Source organism: Epinephelus moara, chromosome 21 (assembly GCF_006386435.1).
Source record: "Epinephelus moara isolate mb chromosome 21, YSFRI_EMoa_1.0, whole genome shotgun sequence".
NCBI classification, from domain to species: Eukaryota; Metazoa; Chordata; class Actinopteri; order Perciformes; family Serranidae; genus Epinephelus; species Epinephelus moara.
Window position 1 is genome coordinate 5,435,036 of NC_065526.1, and position 14,537 is coordinate 5,449,572.

The following is a 14,537-nucleotide window of genomic DNA, read 5'->3' on the forward strand; positions in this document are numbered from 1 at the left end:
GAGTCTCTCTCCATGGGATATTTAAAAATATTGGGTTTGTGCATTTAGTCCTTCTCAGGCAAGCTCAGGGGTTCAGAACCAGACACAACTCAGCCCTGAGCAGAGTGACCGTCCTCTATTGACCAATCAGACTGCAGTGTTCACAGCTCCACCTTTTAGTGCCAGATCTGTGTGTTAGGTACCCCAACAGAGGGGGGACCAAACATGGAGACGGTACAGAACGGTTATATGGGTACCATCCACAACTTTTCACAGTGGATACGGAAAAAAGGGCGTTCTGAACTGCTCGGTGGAAACAGAGCTTAATGAACAGTCCAGCTCCAACGTGGCGGCAGATCTTTTAACTGTGGTGGGCCGCCACAAACAGCTGAATGTGTCAGAAGTCCTGGAGAGTTAGATGAGAAGATCGACAGAAATCTCAAATCTGTCTGTAGATTATAAGTCAGCAGCTGGTTGAACTGGTTGGCATAAAGAGTGGAAACAGGGAAGCAGCTAGCCTGGCTCTATGTGAAGGTAACCGAATCTGTCTACCAGCACCTTGAAAACTCACTAATGTTATATCATGTTTGTTTATTTCGTTTAAAAACAACAATTAATTAACAAAAGATATAAGGTCTTAAATAGCGAGCCTTATTAGATTATTAGCGTATTCTAAACAAAAACCGTATGTGTTCACACTACAGGCAGTTTTACCTGCTGGTTTTGGTGTTGTGGACCATAAGACTTTGTCTTGCAAATTAAATACATTTAAACCTCTCTAATTATACTCATCTCATCTGCATAATTCAGTCACAGCTCACAAATGTGAGGATGAGCGTGAAAGAAAGAAAAAAAAAAAACCTGTTCTCCAGTGTTGCTTAATGCATTTTTTCCACTATACTTGTTATTCTTTCACAGGTTTGAGATCTGTGAGCCTGTCTTTGTGGTGGGGAATTGCCTTGAAATCTCAACCGACAGTCACCAATACGATCGCATCTATTGCGGCGCCGGAGTCCAGAAAGACCATGAAAATTACATGAAAGTACTGCTCAAAATTGGAGGCATTCTAGTGATGCCAATAGAGGATCAGGTAAGTGCTGCGAGACTTCACAGTGATACAGAATCAACACATCGTGGTTGCTATTCAAAATGCTAACAAACGAGGGAAAACACGGTAAAATGGCTTTGACCTACAAGAGTGGTTATGCAACTTTCACGTGCATTATTGAGCCACAACTGCCCCTGGATTTGAGCACACACGGGACTGTATAAATAAATGTTTTATTTAAAATGGTGGGTGTGTGAGTGTGGACAGACTGTGGGGCATGTAAGCTGGCATTTCGAATATTCTGGGGAGGTGGTGGAGAAAATAGTTGGTAAGAACTTTTTCCAGTGAGAACCTGACAGATTCATGGTCAAGGATTTGGGGCAATTTAAGCAATTTAAAGGGAAAAGGAGCTGAAGTGCAGCAAAGCTTGACTAAGATTCAAAAGTGTGACCCGAGATTTAGATATTTGGATTATGTTGTCAGTTATTTAAGGCCTCAGTGTATTCTGGAGTTCAGAGAGTGCAATATACTTAAAAGAAATCAGTCAAATGGTATGCTGTTTTTAAAGAAGGTAGAAGGCTTTAGTGAAAACGAAAACAGCCTGCACACACTTATGAATCATGACGGAGAAAATAATTACACATAATTTTGATCAGAAAACTTTGTAAGATCTAAACAGCATGAAAGCCCTGCAAGCCAAATCCACTTACGCATGTCCACGCTAATGCTAATAATTTCAGCTTTTTTTTTGTCGTCTTTGTTGTGGCCTTTCATCAGTCCCAAGCCACAGCTCTCTACCACCAAAAAAGAAGAGCTCTGTAAAATTACTCTCCAGAGTACACAAACATGAAACGTGTCGTATGAGGAGAACAGAGCTTTCTAAACATGCTGACGTACCGTATGATTGAGTATCTTCAAAGACATGGCTGGGAACTAATGTGAAGAAGTACCACTCATCTTGTTTGTCATATATAGTTGGAATCATAGAGGTAGATAAAGTAGAAAGAGCATTGAACTGTTTGCTGTGGTCATTTGAGTAGGACAAAAGAAATTGGTGATAGTTTTTCGTTGCTATGGTGACAACACACGTCAGTAGGGCCGTCAAGTGTCGCAGTCAACAGTTTGAGAACTATGTTTGGCCAACGCTTACACCTATCCAATCCAAGTTTCTTGATTTCCCCCGACTAACTTTAACCTCAGCTTAACTGCCTTGTTAACTCATTTCATGTAAAGTCGACAGAAACAAAATAAAACACACTGAAACAGTCTAATTTAGTCTTGTTATTCATCTAGTTAGTTAAACAGTCTCCAACTCTGGTTTAGTCAAAATGAACCTTTAAAACACTGAGTTAGATGTAAAAAAAACTCTGATATGCATGATGCTCATCCCCGTGGTCTCTGCCTCTCAGCCACTGAGCAGCGGCTCTCAGTTTTTCTTCAGAGGCAGCTACAGTAACATAACATCATGTTTCAACTAAGGCTGGGCAATTAATTGAAAATCAATCGAACCCAACATTCAGAACCTCTAACCGACATAATCTTGCCCACGTCAGTAATTTCGTTTTTTTTTTAACCCAAGTGTGTGTGTTCATATACTGTCCCCTTAAAAATGTACGACTGTAGTCATGTGACTCCGCCCCGTCCAGTCCATGACCTGGAAGCAACATGGAGAACTCAAACACCGAGCCAACTGAGCAACTAGAGCAGCTTGTACCAAAGAGAAATGCCATGTCCGTCATTTGGATTCATTTTGGATTTTGTAAAGACGACACCAAACAGAAAGAAATAAAATGTGAACACTGCGGAAAATTGTTTTTAACACCACCAATATGTTTCAGCACCTGGAGCACAATCACGTTACTGAATATGAACCGTGCACAACTAAAAAAAAAAAAGAAAGAGACTCACAAGCGGCCAGCAACAAGTGCCTCCACAAAGCAGCTCTCCATAACACAACTCATTTACAAAGGCCACGCAGTATTCAAAATATCATATTATTCAATAAATAACCATAAACAGCTCATCTGTGCGTTTCCTTCAATTGTTTTAAATCAGAAGATAACATATGCACTCTTTCATTAGAGGAAACATCCTAGCTGTAGTAGTTGAGCATATTTACAGTACAGACCTTGTCAATGAACTCTGAGGGCAAAAAGCAAAATCGTACTCAAGGTAAAATGTTCAAAAATTGCAATTTTGATTTGAGTTCATATCGCCCAGCCAAAGAAACAGGGAAATTACAAATATAGTCATGTTTTAAAAGTAATGGATTGCTTATTTGAAAAGTACTACTCAACTGCTTGGTCGTCGTACTGCAAAACCTGAGTTTGCGATTTACTGCCAGTCGGTTTGTCAAAACGTATGTTTCTATGGACATTAGCTGGCTACGATGGTTGCAACAGCAACAGTGCACATAGAAATGTCCGCCATCATCCTGCAATACTGATTTGATTAAGAATGTTTGTTCTACTGTCATTCCATTTCTATAGTTCTAATGTAATGCACTGCATGCTATAGATGTCATCTTCAGATATACTGTCTTTATGTTTATGCTGGTAGATGCTCTCAAGAACAACAACATAATAATAATAATAATAATAATAACTTTATTTATATAGCACCTTTAAAAACAAAAGTTTACAAAGTGCTTTGACAAACAAAGCAAACGCAGGATATCTATAGCAACAGAGAGTCAAAACAGTGAGGGCAAACAAAAGCAGGACAAAATTAAGCTAAAATTGAGGTGAAGCTAAGCAAAACACAGACAGAATGATAAAGACAGAATGTTAAAAGAGATAAGAACAATAAAGGCAATAAAACTATTATTTGTAAATACTAGAAACAAAAAAATAGATGGATAAAAAGACAACATTGCATAATGACAACAGAATAACAAAGAATAAACAATTAAAAGGAATAGAATAAAATAATCTAAGGATCTAAGGCTGCGTACTGGCTCATATGGGGTCAACATTTCTGCTATGTAACTTGGGGCCAGACCCAGACGGGCTTTAAAAGTGATCAGTAAAATCTTAAAATCAATTCTAAAATGCACAGGGAGCCAATGGAGGGAAGCCAGGATTGGGGTGATGTGATGCCATCTGTTAAAACCAGTAAGAAGCCTAGCTGCTGCGTTCTGGACCAGTTGGAGGCGGGAGAGTGATTTATGGTTCATGCCAGAGAGGAGTGAGTTACAGTAATCGAGTCTGGAGAAGATGAATGCGTGGATTATTTTTTCTAAGTCAGAATGTGGGAGCATGGGTTTGATTTTGGAAATAGTTCTTAACTGATGGAAGCAGGACTGGACAACTTTATTGATATGAGGTTGGAAGTTGAGGTCTGGATCGAATATTACTCCTAAGTTTCTGGCTGCGGATCTGACGTTAACAGACAGGGGACCAAGGCTATTTTCAATGGGACTGGTGCAGTTTGGGGGAGTGAACAGTATGATTTCAAAATTTGGAGTTATTGAATTGAAGAAAGTTTTGGGCCATCCAACAGTTGATATCGTTGAGACAATCTAACACAGCAGCTAGGCTTCTTGGGTCATCCGGTCTCAGCGGGAGGTATATCTGTGTGTTGTCCGCATAGCAATGGAAAGACACATTGTGGCAGCGGATGATCTGACCGAGCGGAAGCATATAAATAGAAAATAAAATTGGACCTAAAATTGAACCTTGCGGTACACCACAGGTAATCTGAGTTTTCGAGGATGTGTTATGACCTATGGTGACCACAAAAGTTCTATCTAAAAGGTAGGAATAACATAAAAAGGATCTTAATGTGTATCCTCAGGAATGCATTTATGACCCTTAATCAAGATACAATTTTAACGTGCCCAGTTTAAATAGAAAAAAAATGTACACGTCTATATTAAGGCTTTATCGAAAGAAAAAAGAGCAGTATCGTGTTAAATGAAGTACATTAAACATGACTATGATCGGATAAACCGTACATTTGCTTTCAAGGCAGCTTCAGTATCTGCTGATATTAATGGACCTGTTGTGTGCCACTTGAATGCTCCCCCGAAACCACTACACCTCCCCCTAAGACACACGCTCCCTTTATTACTATGCATCCATAGCGTCATGTGCTTTAATTGTGTTTTGATAACCGTCATGCTGTGGACTGGTAATTACTTGTTATGGCCTGAGCCACCAGATATTTGTCGATTCCTCAGGACCACATCTCACATTTTCTCTCTCACATTGATGATGCGTTTGATAGGGGTGGGTGATGTGATGATGTACTGTGTAGTATAACTTAAACGGTTAGTTGGATCATTAATTAGTCAATTGGCAGAATTAATTGGCCACTCTTAAAAATTGAAGAATCGTTTCGGTCATTTTTCCAAGCAAAAATGACAAACATTTAAGGCTCTGGCTTCTCAAATGTCAGTGCTTTTCATAGTCTTACATTATAATAAACTTAATAACTAACTGTGTGTGACAAAACAAGACATTTTAAGACGTCACCTTGGACTTTTGGAAAGGTCGTTGCCTATGAAAAGCAATTTCACTGTCTTGTTGATGCTCAGACTTGAGTCAAAGCCTGTTAACATTGTTCTTTAGGCCCATTGGCAGTAATTTGCTCACGTACAAAGCAGGTGTGGAAAGAGTTTCATGCACCAGTTTGATACAACAGCATGTATGCAAATGTAAGGGTGCTCATGTCTCCTCCAGGGGCACGATTTATCTTTACACTGTGAACTGAACAGGTGGATTTTGGAATAACATCATTAGAGGTGTGAATGTTTAATAAGCAAACACTTTTATTTATACAGAGATAATTGCAACAGTGTATCTGTAGAGAATCAAACAGACACGTCCCCAAAAGAATCATCTCTACTCAGGTGGCAAATTCCCAAAAATGCACAGTAAGCAATAATAAATATATATATTGTGGAGAAACTCTTCTGGTTTAGGCCCTGAGTTCTTGCTCCCCAGTGTCACACAGTATTTCACATTTTATTTTAAGTGTTGAGTTCAGGTTTTGTCTCTTTATGCAGCTGACCCAGATAACCAGGACTGGCCAGTGCACATGGGAGAGCAAAAACATCTTGGCGGTGTCCTTTGCCCCCTTGGTCCAGCAGAGCAGAGCTGATGGAGAGAAGCATGACGCTGTCCAGCTGCGTAAGTTCTCCAGTCTCAGCAAAACAAAAACAAAAACAAAAAAACTTTGTGTTTTATTATGCCTAACCGGTCTTGAAGTGTAAAGCAGGCAATATTTCAAAGTCAGACAGTACATTCAAAGTGATGTGACGAGACAATTCCTGCAGCAGTATTCGCTTTGACATTAGAAGCTCGCCCTGCAGCTGCTCCATAGAGCCAGTTGTTCCCTTTTCCTTGAAATACTGAGACACAGTTCTCTCTCTGACAGCTTCACTTGTTTATGCTGCCCTAGTTGAAGGACTGGTGCAGTTGTATGGACTATTCTTATTGTTGTGGCGCATTGCCCTGAAGGACTGTGTCATCTCTATTTGTCCTCAGCCCCAGTGACTGTCCGCAGCCTTCAGGACCTGTCTCGGATCTACATCCGCCGCACTCTGAGAAACCTGGCCAACGAGGACAGCCAGGGGAAGGGGATGGTGCAAAGAGTTCCCCAGAAGCGCAAACGCAGGCGCTGCCGACGGCGACGCATCAGCACCTACGTTTTTGTAGGCAACCAGCTGATCCCCCAAATGGTGGAGAGTGAGGAGGAGGAGCACACTGAGGAGGAACACAAGGAAGTGGAGGAGGAGGAGGAAAGAGACATTGGCGACATTGAAATCATCAAGCAAGTGAACATGTTGAGAGACCAAATAATGGCGTTACCACTGCCTGAGTCACTTAAGACATATTTGCTGTATTACAGAGAGAAATGACTGATTAACTCGATATCCACTCTTACTGGGTGCAGCGCCTGCTGAGATGCTTTTCTTCACCCTTTTCAGTACAAATGTAGCATTATTTCCATTAAATCTTGATGGCAAAACTGTAATAGAACGAGACGTCATAGATAATATTGGATAATAATGTTATGATTGTCACAAGTTAGTTTTTATTGACATTTTCTTTTGATTTGTATATCAAAAAACGATGTAAAAAGTATACTAAATGGACATAGTTTCAGAAGCCCGTTTTGAGATTCAGATTTTATCACAATGTCAGGATTTCTGCAGAAATGTGCAGATATAAAAAATTGTATAAAAAAACAAAGTTCTTATTATATTTGTTAAAATATGATCATGCTAAGATGAAGACTTTTATTGCAGCCTTTTTAGAAGCTTTAACTTACAATCAGCGTCTGATGATTTAATGGTCACCAGAAAAGGAGTTAAAGACACCTAAGGGTAAATAAGGCCACATCCTCCCATTCTGAGTCAAAGGTATACTCTGCAGGAAGTGTCGGTTACTGGTTGTAATAGGGATGTCAATGGTTAACCATTATTTGGTTAAGAATATTTTTGACCGGTTACGCATGTTGGTCTATAGGTTAATTTTGCTCACCACTCAGGTTGGGTGGGAGCTAGCTAGTAGCGCCAATCATTTGGCAGTTAGCGCTAGTAATGCTGTCTCCACCCGACAGTGTTGCTGTGGAAACATTTTGCCTAACATGGATGTTTAAGGAGAACTGGGTACAGTGTTGAACACGGTACATTCCTATGAGAGTTGTTCAGTGGTGCATGAGGCCAAAATGGTTCAACTGCTACATATGTTATTACCCTGATGATCCGCGGCCGAGTGCGACCAAGGCACAAGACTTTCAAAGTGATATCGGACAGAGTGAATCAAATCCTGAAAGTGAAATTTTGCAGTGGTTGTGATGCTAAAAGAAAAAGTATCGACTGTATACAGGTGTCTCTTTTACCTTGTAAGTCAATGGGAACAAGTCTTTATGGTCTGCAGAGCATCATGTGACAAGCCCCAAATATTGCAGTACCACTGTTAGGCCACTATGAAAATTGGCCTCAAAGTCTGGCGCACTTCCTGGGGGCTTGGTGCCGACCCTCCAGTGTCCCCCCAGGTCACTCCAGTCTCCCTTCAGGTCACCATTTAGCATTGTTAGCAGTGTTAGCAGTGTCAGCATGACTAGTGTTGATAGCATAGTTAACAATGCTAAAGGCGCTCAAAATGAAGCTGCTTACTCACCGGGGTGATCTTGGGGAGCACTTAAGGGTGGCTACCATGTTTCTTTAGCAACACATCTCACCTTTGGAATAGCATATTAGCATTAGTCGCTATATGAGTGGTGCTGCTAGCCAGCTCTGTTAGCTAACCAGTGGAGAACGGAGGGTGGGCAGTGGCAGTTTCCGCATGTTAGCACAGCTAGCCGGCTGTCGTCAGCAAAGCCAACAGAAAATAAAATAGAAGGCCAAACTTTTATAACACAAAACAAAAAAATTTCACCATCTATACATGAAAAGCGCTTCAACATGCAGCTCTAAATGGAGCACAATGGAGCACCAGACTCGATAAAAGGCCTCTGGTTTTTCCCACATTCGTGGGTTTAGGGCTGTTGAACGCAAAATGAACCAAAACTGACATCTGTAGTTTGTAAATAACATTCAAGCTTGGCCACTCCTCCCTACACAGCTTGTGCGTACACTGCAGACTACTGTAGGAACATTATTTGTTGTAATGATACTTTAGCATGCTAACTAAGCTAACTGCAGCACCTACCTGTCCAACAGAAAACAGGCCAACTCTACATTGCCTTTCATCCCCATCCCCTCCTCAAGTGCTCGTCAGTTTAAGTTAAAGTTAAGGCTAACCACAGATTTACTTTCACTTCAGAACGAGCTTTGCATACTTAGCATTTCCCCTCTTTATAGTTGCGTCTTTTTTCCCCCGCGATACTTTTTCCTCCACGATCTTCTTAGCTTCTTCTCGGATGCATGCTGCTACTACCTGGTCGCCACCTTTTTATAAAGTCCCGACCTCACTTGTGCGCTGTGCTGAGGAATGCCTCGAACACAGCAAAATAGAAAGAAAATACAGGCAGACGGCAGAGTCTCTGCAGATTAATACACCGCTACACACTTGTAGTAGGTCACGAGTGATGATTGAGAGGAATAAGACTATATACATTGTTTCATAGGAAAATCCTGCATAGTATACCTTCTTAAAGAGTAAGACATTCTTGCATAATCATGAATTGGGCACTTATGTCATTACTCTTGTTGATATTTCGTTTCCAGTCTACGTGTTTTGTACCTTCTTATTACGAGAGATCATTCAGAGATAGGATTCATTTTTCTACAGGGCACCTTTTAATGTAACTTTTTCTACAGGGTGTTTACATACTTGTTTCCTCACTTTGCATACGAGTAACCGACATCCTACTTGATATGATAAGGTGTTGTAGGCCCTCTCCTCTCCATGATTTCCCTTCCATTGTTGATGCGAATAGTATATTGATTAATCATATCAGAGGTTTGGGATAGCGATCAAACCGATGACGGGTGTTCACTGGTGGGTCACATTTTCAGCTTTGCTTTAGAGGGAACTGGTAAAGGGGAGATGTTTGTCAATAATGCATGAATATACTGTATATGTGTTGGGTGTTTCCTGACTTTACTTCACATCTTATGGTCACTGGAGGTGATGTCCCAGGTGATCAAGTGCGGAAATGTTTTGACTAAAGGAGAAAAGAGTTTAAATTTTAATCAATTAGATGGCCTTGAGACAAATCTCAAATTCTGTATAGTACTGCTTTTTTTTATCAACAGCAATGCAAATCAGAATCACTGAGGATTTTGAAGCCTTTTGTATCCTGGACTTTAGACGTGTCCAACAAAGCACCTTAAGTCGCAGTCCTCATGTGAAAAAAAAAAAAAAGAATATAATTTGTACAGTGGACTGGACTTGTTGTAATGTAAATCCTGTTTAATCAAAGTACAATTTGCTTGCAGAACTTCCCTGATAGTGATGGCTTTTAAGTGCCAACATACCCCATCACATTAGGACTTCTGTGAGCTTCCTGGCACAGCAGATTTACCCAAACGATGGTATATTTCTACAAAAAAACATTCCAAGGCGGAAAAAAAGAAAAACAGCACATCACTGATAGATGTCACTTTTTCTTCATGCTTTACAGTCACACAGACTTTGAAGATTTCGTTCATCTTACTTTGAATGCGTCATTTAGTATTCCAAAAGCTGAGTTGAATGTTGTTGATATTAATTCTATTCAATATAAAAGTGATATATATGTATTATCATATGATTCTGCATACAGTTTAATTTGCATTTGGTTTGTTGTAGCGCCCTCTTGCTGTACTGTATCTTGACACTGGGAACTCTGTAGATCAAAACTCCACTGCTGTCTGTTAAATAGATAAGATATATTAGTGCTATAGGTCTTCATTTTGTTCTGGTGTAATGAAAAATATTTTGTTTGAAAACGGGAGTGATTATTCTATTAGTAGTTTTTGTGTGTGAAGAGGTAACATTTACTTTATGTAAGGTTTTTTGTTTTATTTCTTTTTTTACATTCATCGGAAAGCTTTGCAAGTAAGCAATAATGGAATAATTTCCCAGCTCATAATTATCAATAACAACATAGTCCCATTTGATTTGCGTAGTATCCATTAAAATTCTCATGAGCGATCACAGGCATGCAAAAGTTTATATACCATTATCTAAAATGTAATTGCTAATTAGAGAGCACATTAAATATTGAAAGCAGGGGACCTACAACCTCGACTCTCAGGTCACGCCTTGCACCAAAGTTAATGGGACTGCTGTGATTACGTTAAATGTGGATGAGATTCGACTACAAAAATGGCACCCGGTAAAGACCAAGTCATAACCAATTCTGTGCTTTTATATTAAGTTAATTTGTTAAGAGCCAAAACAGTTCTGTTACTGTTTATCAGGCCTAGGATGATTTCTCATAGTGTGTGCAGTTCATCTTGAAAATGTGTTGTTTCTCCGTAAATGTTTGGCACAAAATAAAGGTCACAATCACATTATGCCTCCTCTAATCATTGTAACTGTTTTGTGTGTGTGTGAGAGAATGTGTGTGTGTGTCTTGTTTTGTCAGATGGTTTTGTTCCCCGACGTGCGACGTGGTCAAGGAGTCAAATGAGTCGTTATTGCGAGCAGATAGGAAGCACAAACAGCAGTTAAAGTGCCAGTCTGGCATTCTTGGCAAGCGTGCAATGACCTTTTTTGTTTTTGTCACTGCTACGTTTTATTGATAACACAGAGAAAGAGTTTCCATTGACCCTCACTTAATGGCTTTTCTTACAGATCTGTGGATTTGCCGCAACGACCTGAAACAAGTAAACAGGCCTTTATCTGCACATAAAACCCAAGGCCATGTGCATTAATAATTTATAGTGTTATGGGCTTGATGTCTGACATAACTCTCCCACCTTTGACTGCAGGAAACAGCGAGGTAACATGAGCAAAATAATGTTTTGATGGAAACAGAAGCTGCTGATCCAGCTGTTTTTATAGTGCAACTCAATAGCTTCTTGCATAACATGCAGGTTTCCTGCGGTTTTAAATCTTAACCCCAGGCTAGGATAAACCTGATGACACCAAGACGACATCCTCAGGGTCATATTTTATTATTTTTAACACTAACATTGCACTGTGTGTATGCATTAGAGCTATATGAGAGGTACAACTTAATGTGCAGTGTAGTCACGCATGGAAAGAGTACTAGAATATTCTACTCAAGTACAAGACTGTTACTTTAAAGACATTTTACTAAAGTAAAAGAAAAAAATGTACATGATGATGATGTTAAATATGATCACCTTGACCCATGATATAAAAAAGTGCATTAACATGACACTAGCACAGGCTATAGACCACACATCAAAGCACAGAGCCCCTCTGTCACAACCAGACATAGATTTCTTTACAGACATCACTTTGCACACAACTGATTATCATTACAACACAGCACAGAGGACAAAACTCAGTCACACAAACATGACAGACGACAAAGAGAAACAGTAGCAGGACACCAGGGCGGGCGCATCAAGCAATATTAAACCACATAAATTAAATAAGCTGACACTTCTTGTAAAATCAACAGCAACATAAAACAGCAGCAAAGCAGACAGCACAGACATAGCATCAGTATAAACTACACATCGTGACCAGTCACACACACACACACACACACTGAGCCGACCCAACACTTTAAGCGATCAAAGCAGTTTCTTTGGGGCCCTGGTCGAGGACAATTTTATTTTATTTTTTAAACGAACAAAAGGCAATGAAATAAAAATTCCATCCTAAACACAAACTGACAACATTTTGTGCCATTTTTGCCAACAAATAATGACAAACAACATGCCCAGAGACAGGCCTAACAGACAATTTAAGTAATAAAATCAAAATAAGTAATTTACTGTCCCCTATGAAACAAGCACTCCAAGCCACACACTAACAAAATCACATTTTGTGGCTGTATTAGATATAACAAGTTAAACAAATTTAACTTAATAAAAAGAACAACCAGGAAGTCACCACAAACTGGAACACATCTGCACAAGCTATTCAACAGTTTGCAAACACTGCAGCCCACTTTTTAAATGCTTATTTCTACATTATGGGTGCTTAAACTTACATTCACAATACACAAGTTGGCTCAGTGCCACAAGAAAGGGGCCCCTAAAGCAAATCCTGCTTGGGGCCCCAATAGTCTAGGAGTGGCCCTGCACACATTAAACAAAAACAGACCTGCACTTTTTTTTTTTTTACACATTTAGTGCACACACGCACGTGCACAACGCTACGTTGCCCCTAGCAACACTGAAGTCCTCCTCTGCAGAAAGTTCAACATCACCATGAGTGTGTTTATGGTACTCACCTGTGTGAGGACACTCTGTGAGCCACGTGCACCGCGAAGTCCTGGACAGTCTGCCCCAGGTGCAACTTCTCTGTGTCTTCATTCCCAATCCACATCATTTAGGTTTCCTTGATCCATGTTTAGTCCACTCTTCCTCTCTATCGCACTGTAACTACATAAAGTTTCCAAACATGATGAGCTGAAAGACTTCCTGCTGTCACACACCTCAACAAAGGTAAAAGTTCCCGAGTGAATTAATAAATTACTGCTGGAGGATCCATTATCGCTCTGAAAGCGCATTTAGCAATTAGTCAGACAAAACGCGCACCTGTTAGTGACGCAACACGTGGGTGTGTTTGATGTGGGTCACTTCACGTGCCCCCCAGGTGGTGCAGTAAACCGGTGATGCAACTTTTTTTTTTAAAGAGATATAAGGCTTATCATCGAACTGTGCATAAGCTACAAGACTCATCCTTGCTGCGACCACACCTGAGCACCCCCATCACCTGGCCAATGAGCTCACACGTTCAACTATGTGGAGCTCCATGTCCTCCTGCAGCTACAGACAGACAGACAGACAGACAGACAGGTGAACAGACACACCTTCAGCCTCTTCTCTGCTGCAGCTGACTTATCTCCTTTCTTTTGTTCTCTTCCCACAAGGTGAAACCTGTCATGACTCCTCCATGACACTTTTGTTTTTACTCTTACTTTTTCTGTTGTTAAATATTTTATTTCATTTTTTCAAAATATACAAAAGCACACAGTCACAAATTGACAGAACACAAACACCAATTTTACACTATGAACGTTTCAAAAATAAATTAACGGACAATAAGATAAATTGGCACGTAACAATGCAAATAAAAATGTAACTAATAAAATTAAGTACTACACTACAAAAATGGGGAGTGTTTTGTTTGAGAGATAGTGTAGTGTTATCCACAGCTGCATGGTCTCTTAAAAATAGACAGATCATGCAGACAGTCATTCGATCATATACTTTGTGAACTACTTTGTATCAGTAACTGTATTTGATTATCTCCTGCACATAGTCGTCTAAACTTGACGTAGACTGCTACTTCTGAGAAACCTTAGGTTGTATTTAACTACACTTTATTGCAATAATTACAAACTTTACCATGTATTTAAATATATCAGTATCATACTTAAAAATCAGTTTGAGAACATTGAAGATATATCATGTCTACAAATTAAATTATTTAAATAGACCCAAGTAGAATTTAATGGTGTCTCACGTAAGTGTAGTCTCAGTCAAGTATATTTGAAGTCTTTGCCTTCATGTCATTAAAGCAATACTTCAGCATCTCGGGAACTTATTTCATTTTTTTGCCGAGAGTTAGAGAAGATCATTACCAATCTTCTCATCTAGTGAGAAAGTGAATTAGTGTGTTTTTCAAAATGTCAAACTCTTTTTTTCAGTGTAGTCAAGTATATTTTTAGTTGTATACTTATCTATCATTATCAGCAAATCAGCAGGTTGAAGACAGCGCCATTTACAGGTTCAGTGTGTAGAATTTAGAAGGATATCTTGGCAGAGATGGAATATAAGTATTATTTCTTCAGTGTATAATCACCTGAAAATGAGAACTGTCATGTTTTTGTTACCTTAGATTGAGCCATTTATACTCACATAGGGAGCGGGTCCTTGTGCATAGAGTCTAACATGGTGTATTTGCCGTATTTCTTCAGTAGC

The 14,537-nt window shown here is 39.7% G+C and overlaps 1 protein-coding gene across 1 annotated transcript in view; it reads left to right on the forward strand.

Annotated features, from left to right (window-relative positions):
• pcmtd1 (protein-L-isoaspartate (D-aspartate) O-methyltransferase domain containing 1) overlaps positions 1 to 10,977 on the forward strand; it is a 26,647-nt gene extending 15,670 nt beyond the window's left edge. The window contains exons 4-6 of the mRNA XM_050032390.1: positions 898 to 1,069; positions 6,036 to 6,159; positions 6,517 to 10,977. Coding sequence (XP_049888347.1) covers positions 898 to 1,069; positions 6,036 to 6,159; positions 6,517 to 6,890 — 670 coding nt within the window. The 3' untranslated portion in view covers positions 6,891 to 10,977. The remainder of the gene's footprint in view (positions 1 to 897; positions 1,070 to 6,035; positions 6,160 to 6,516) is intronic.
• The last annotated feature ends 3,560 nt before the right edge of the window (positions 10,978 to 14,537 follow it).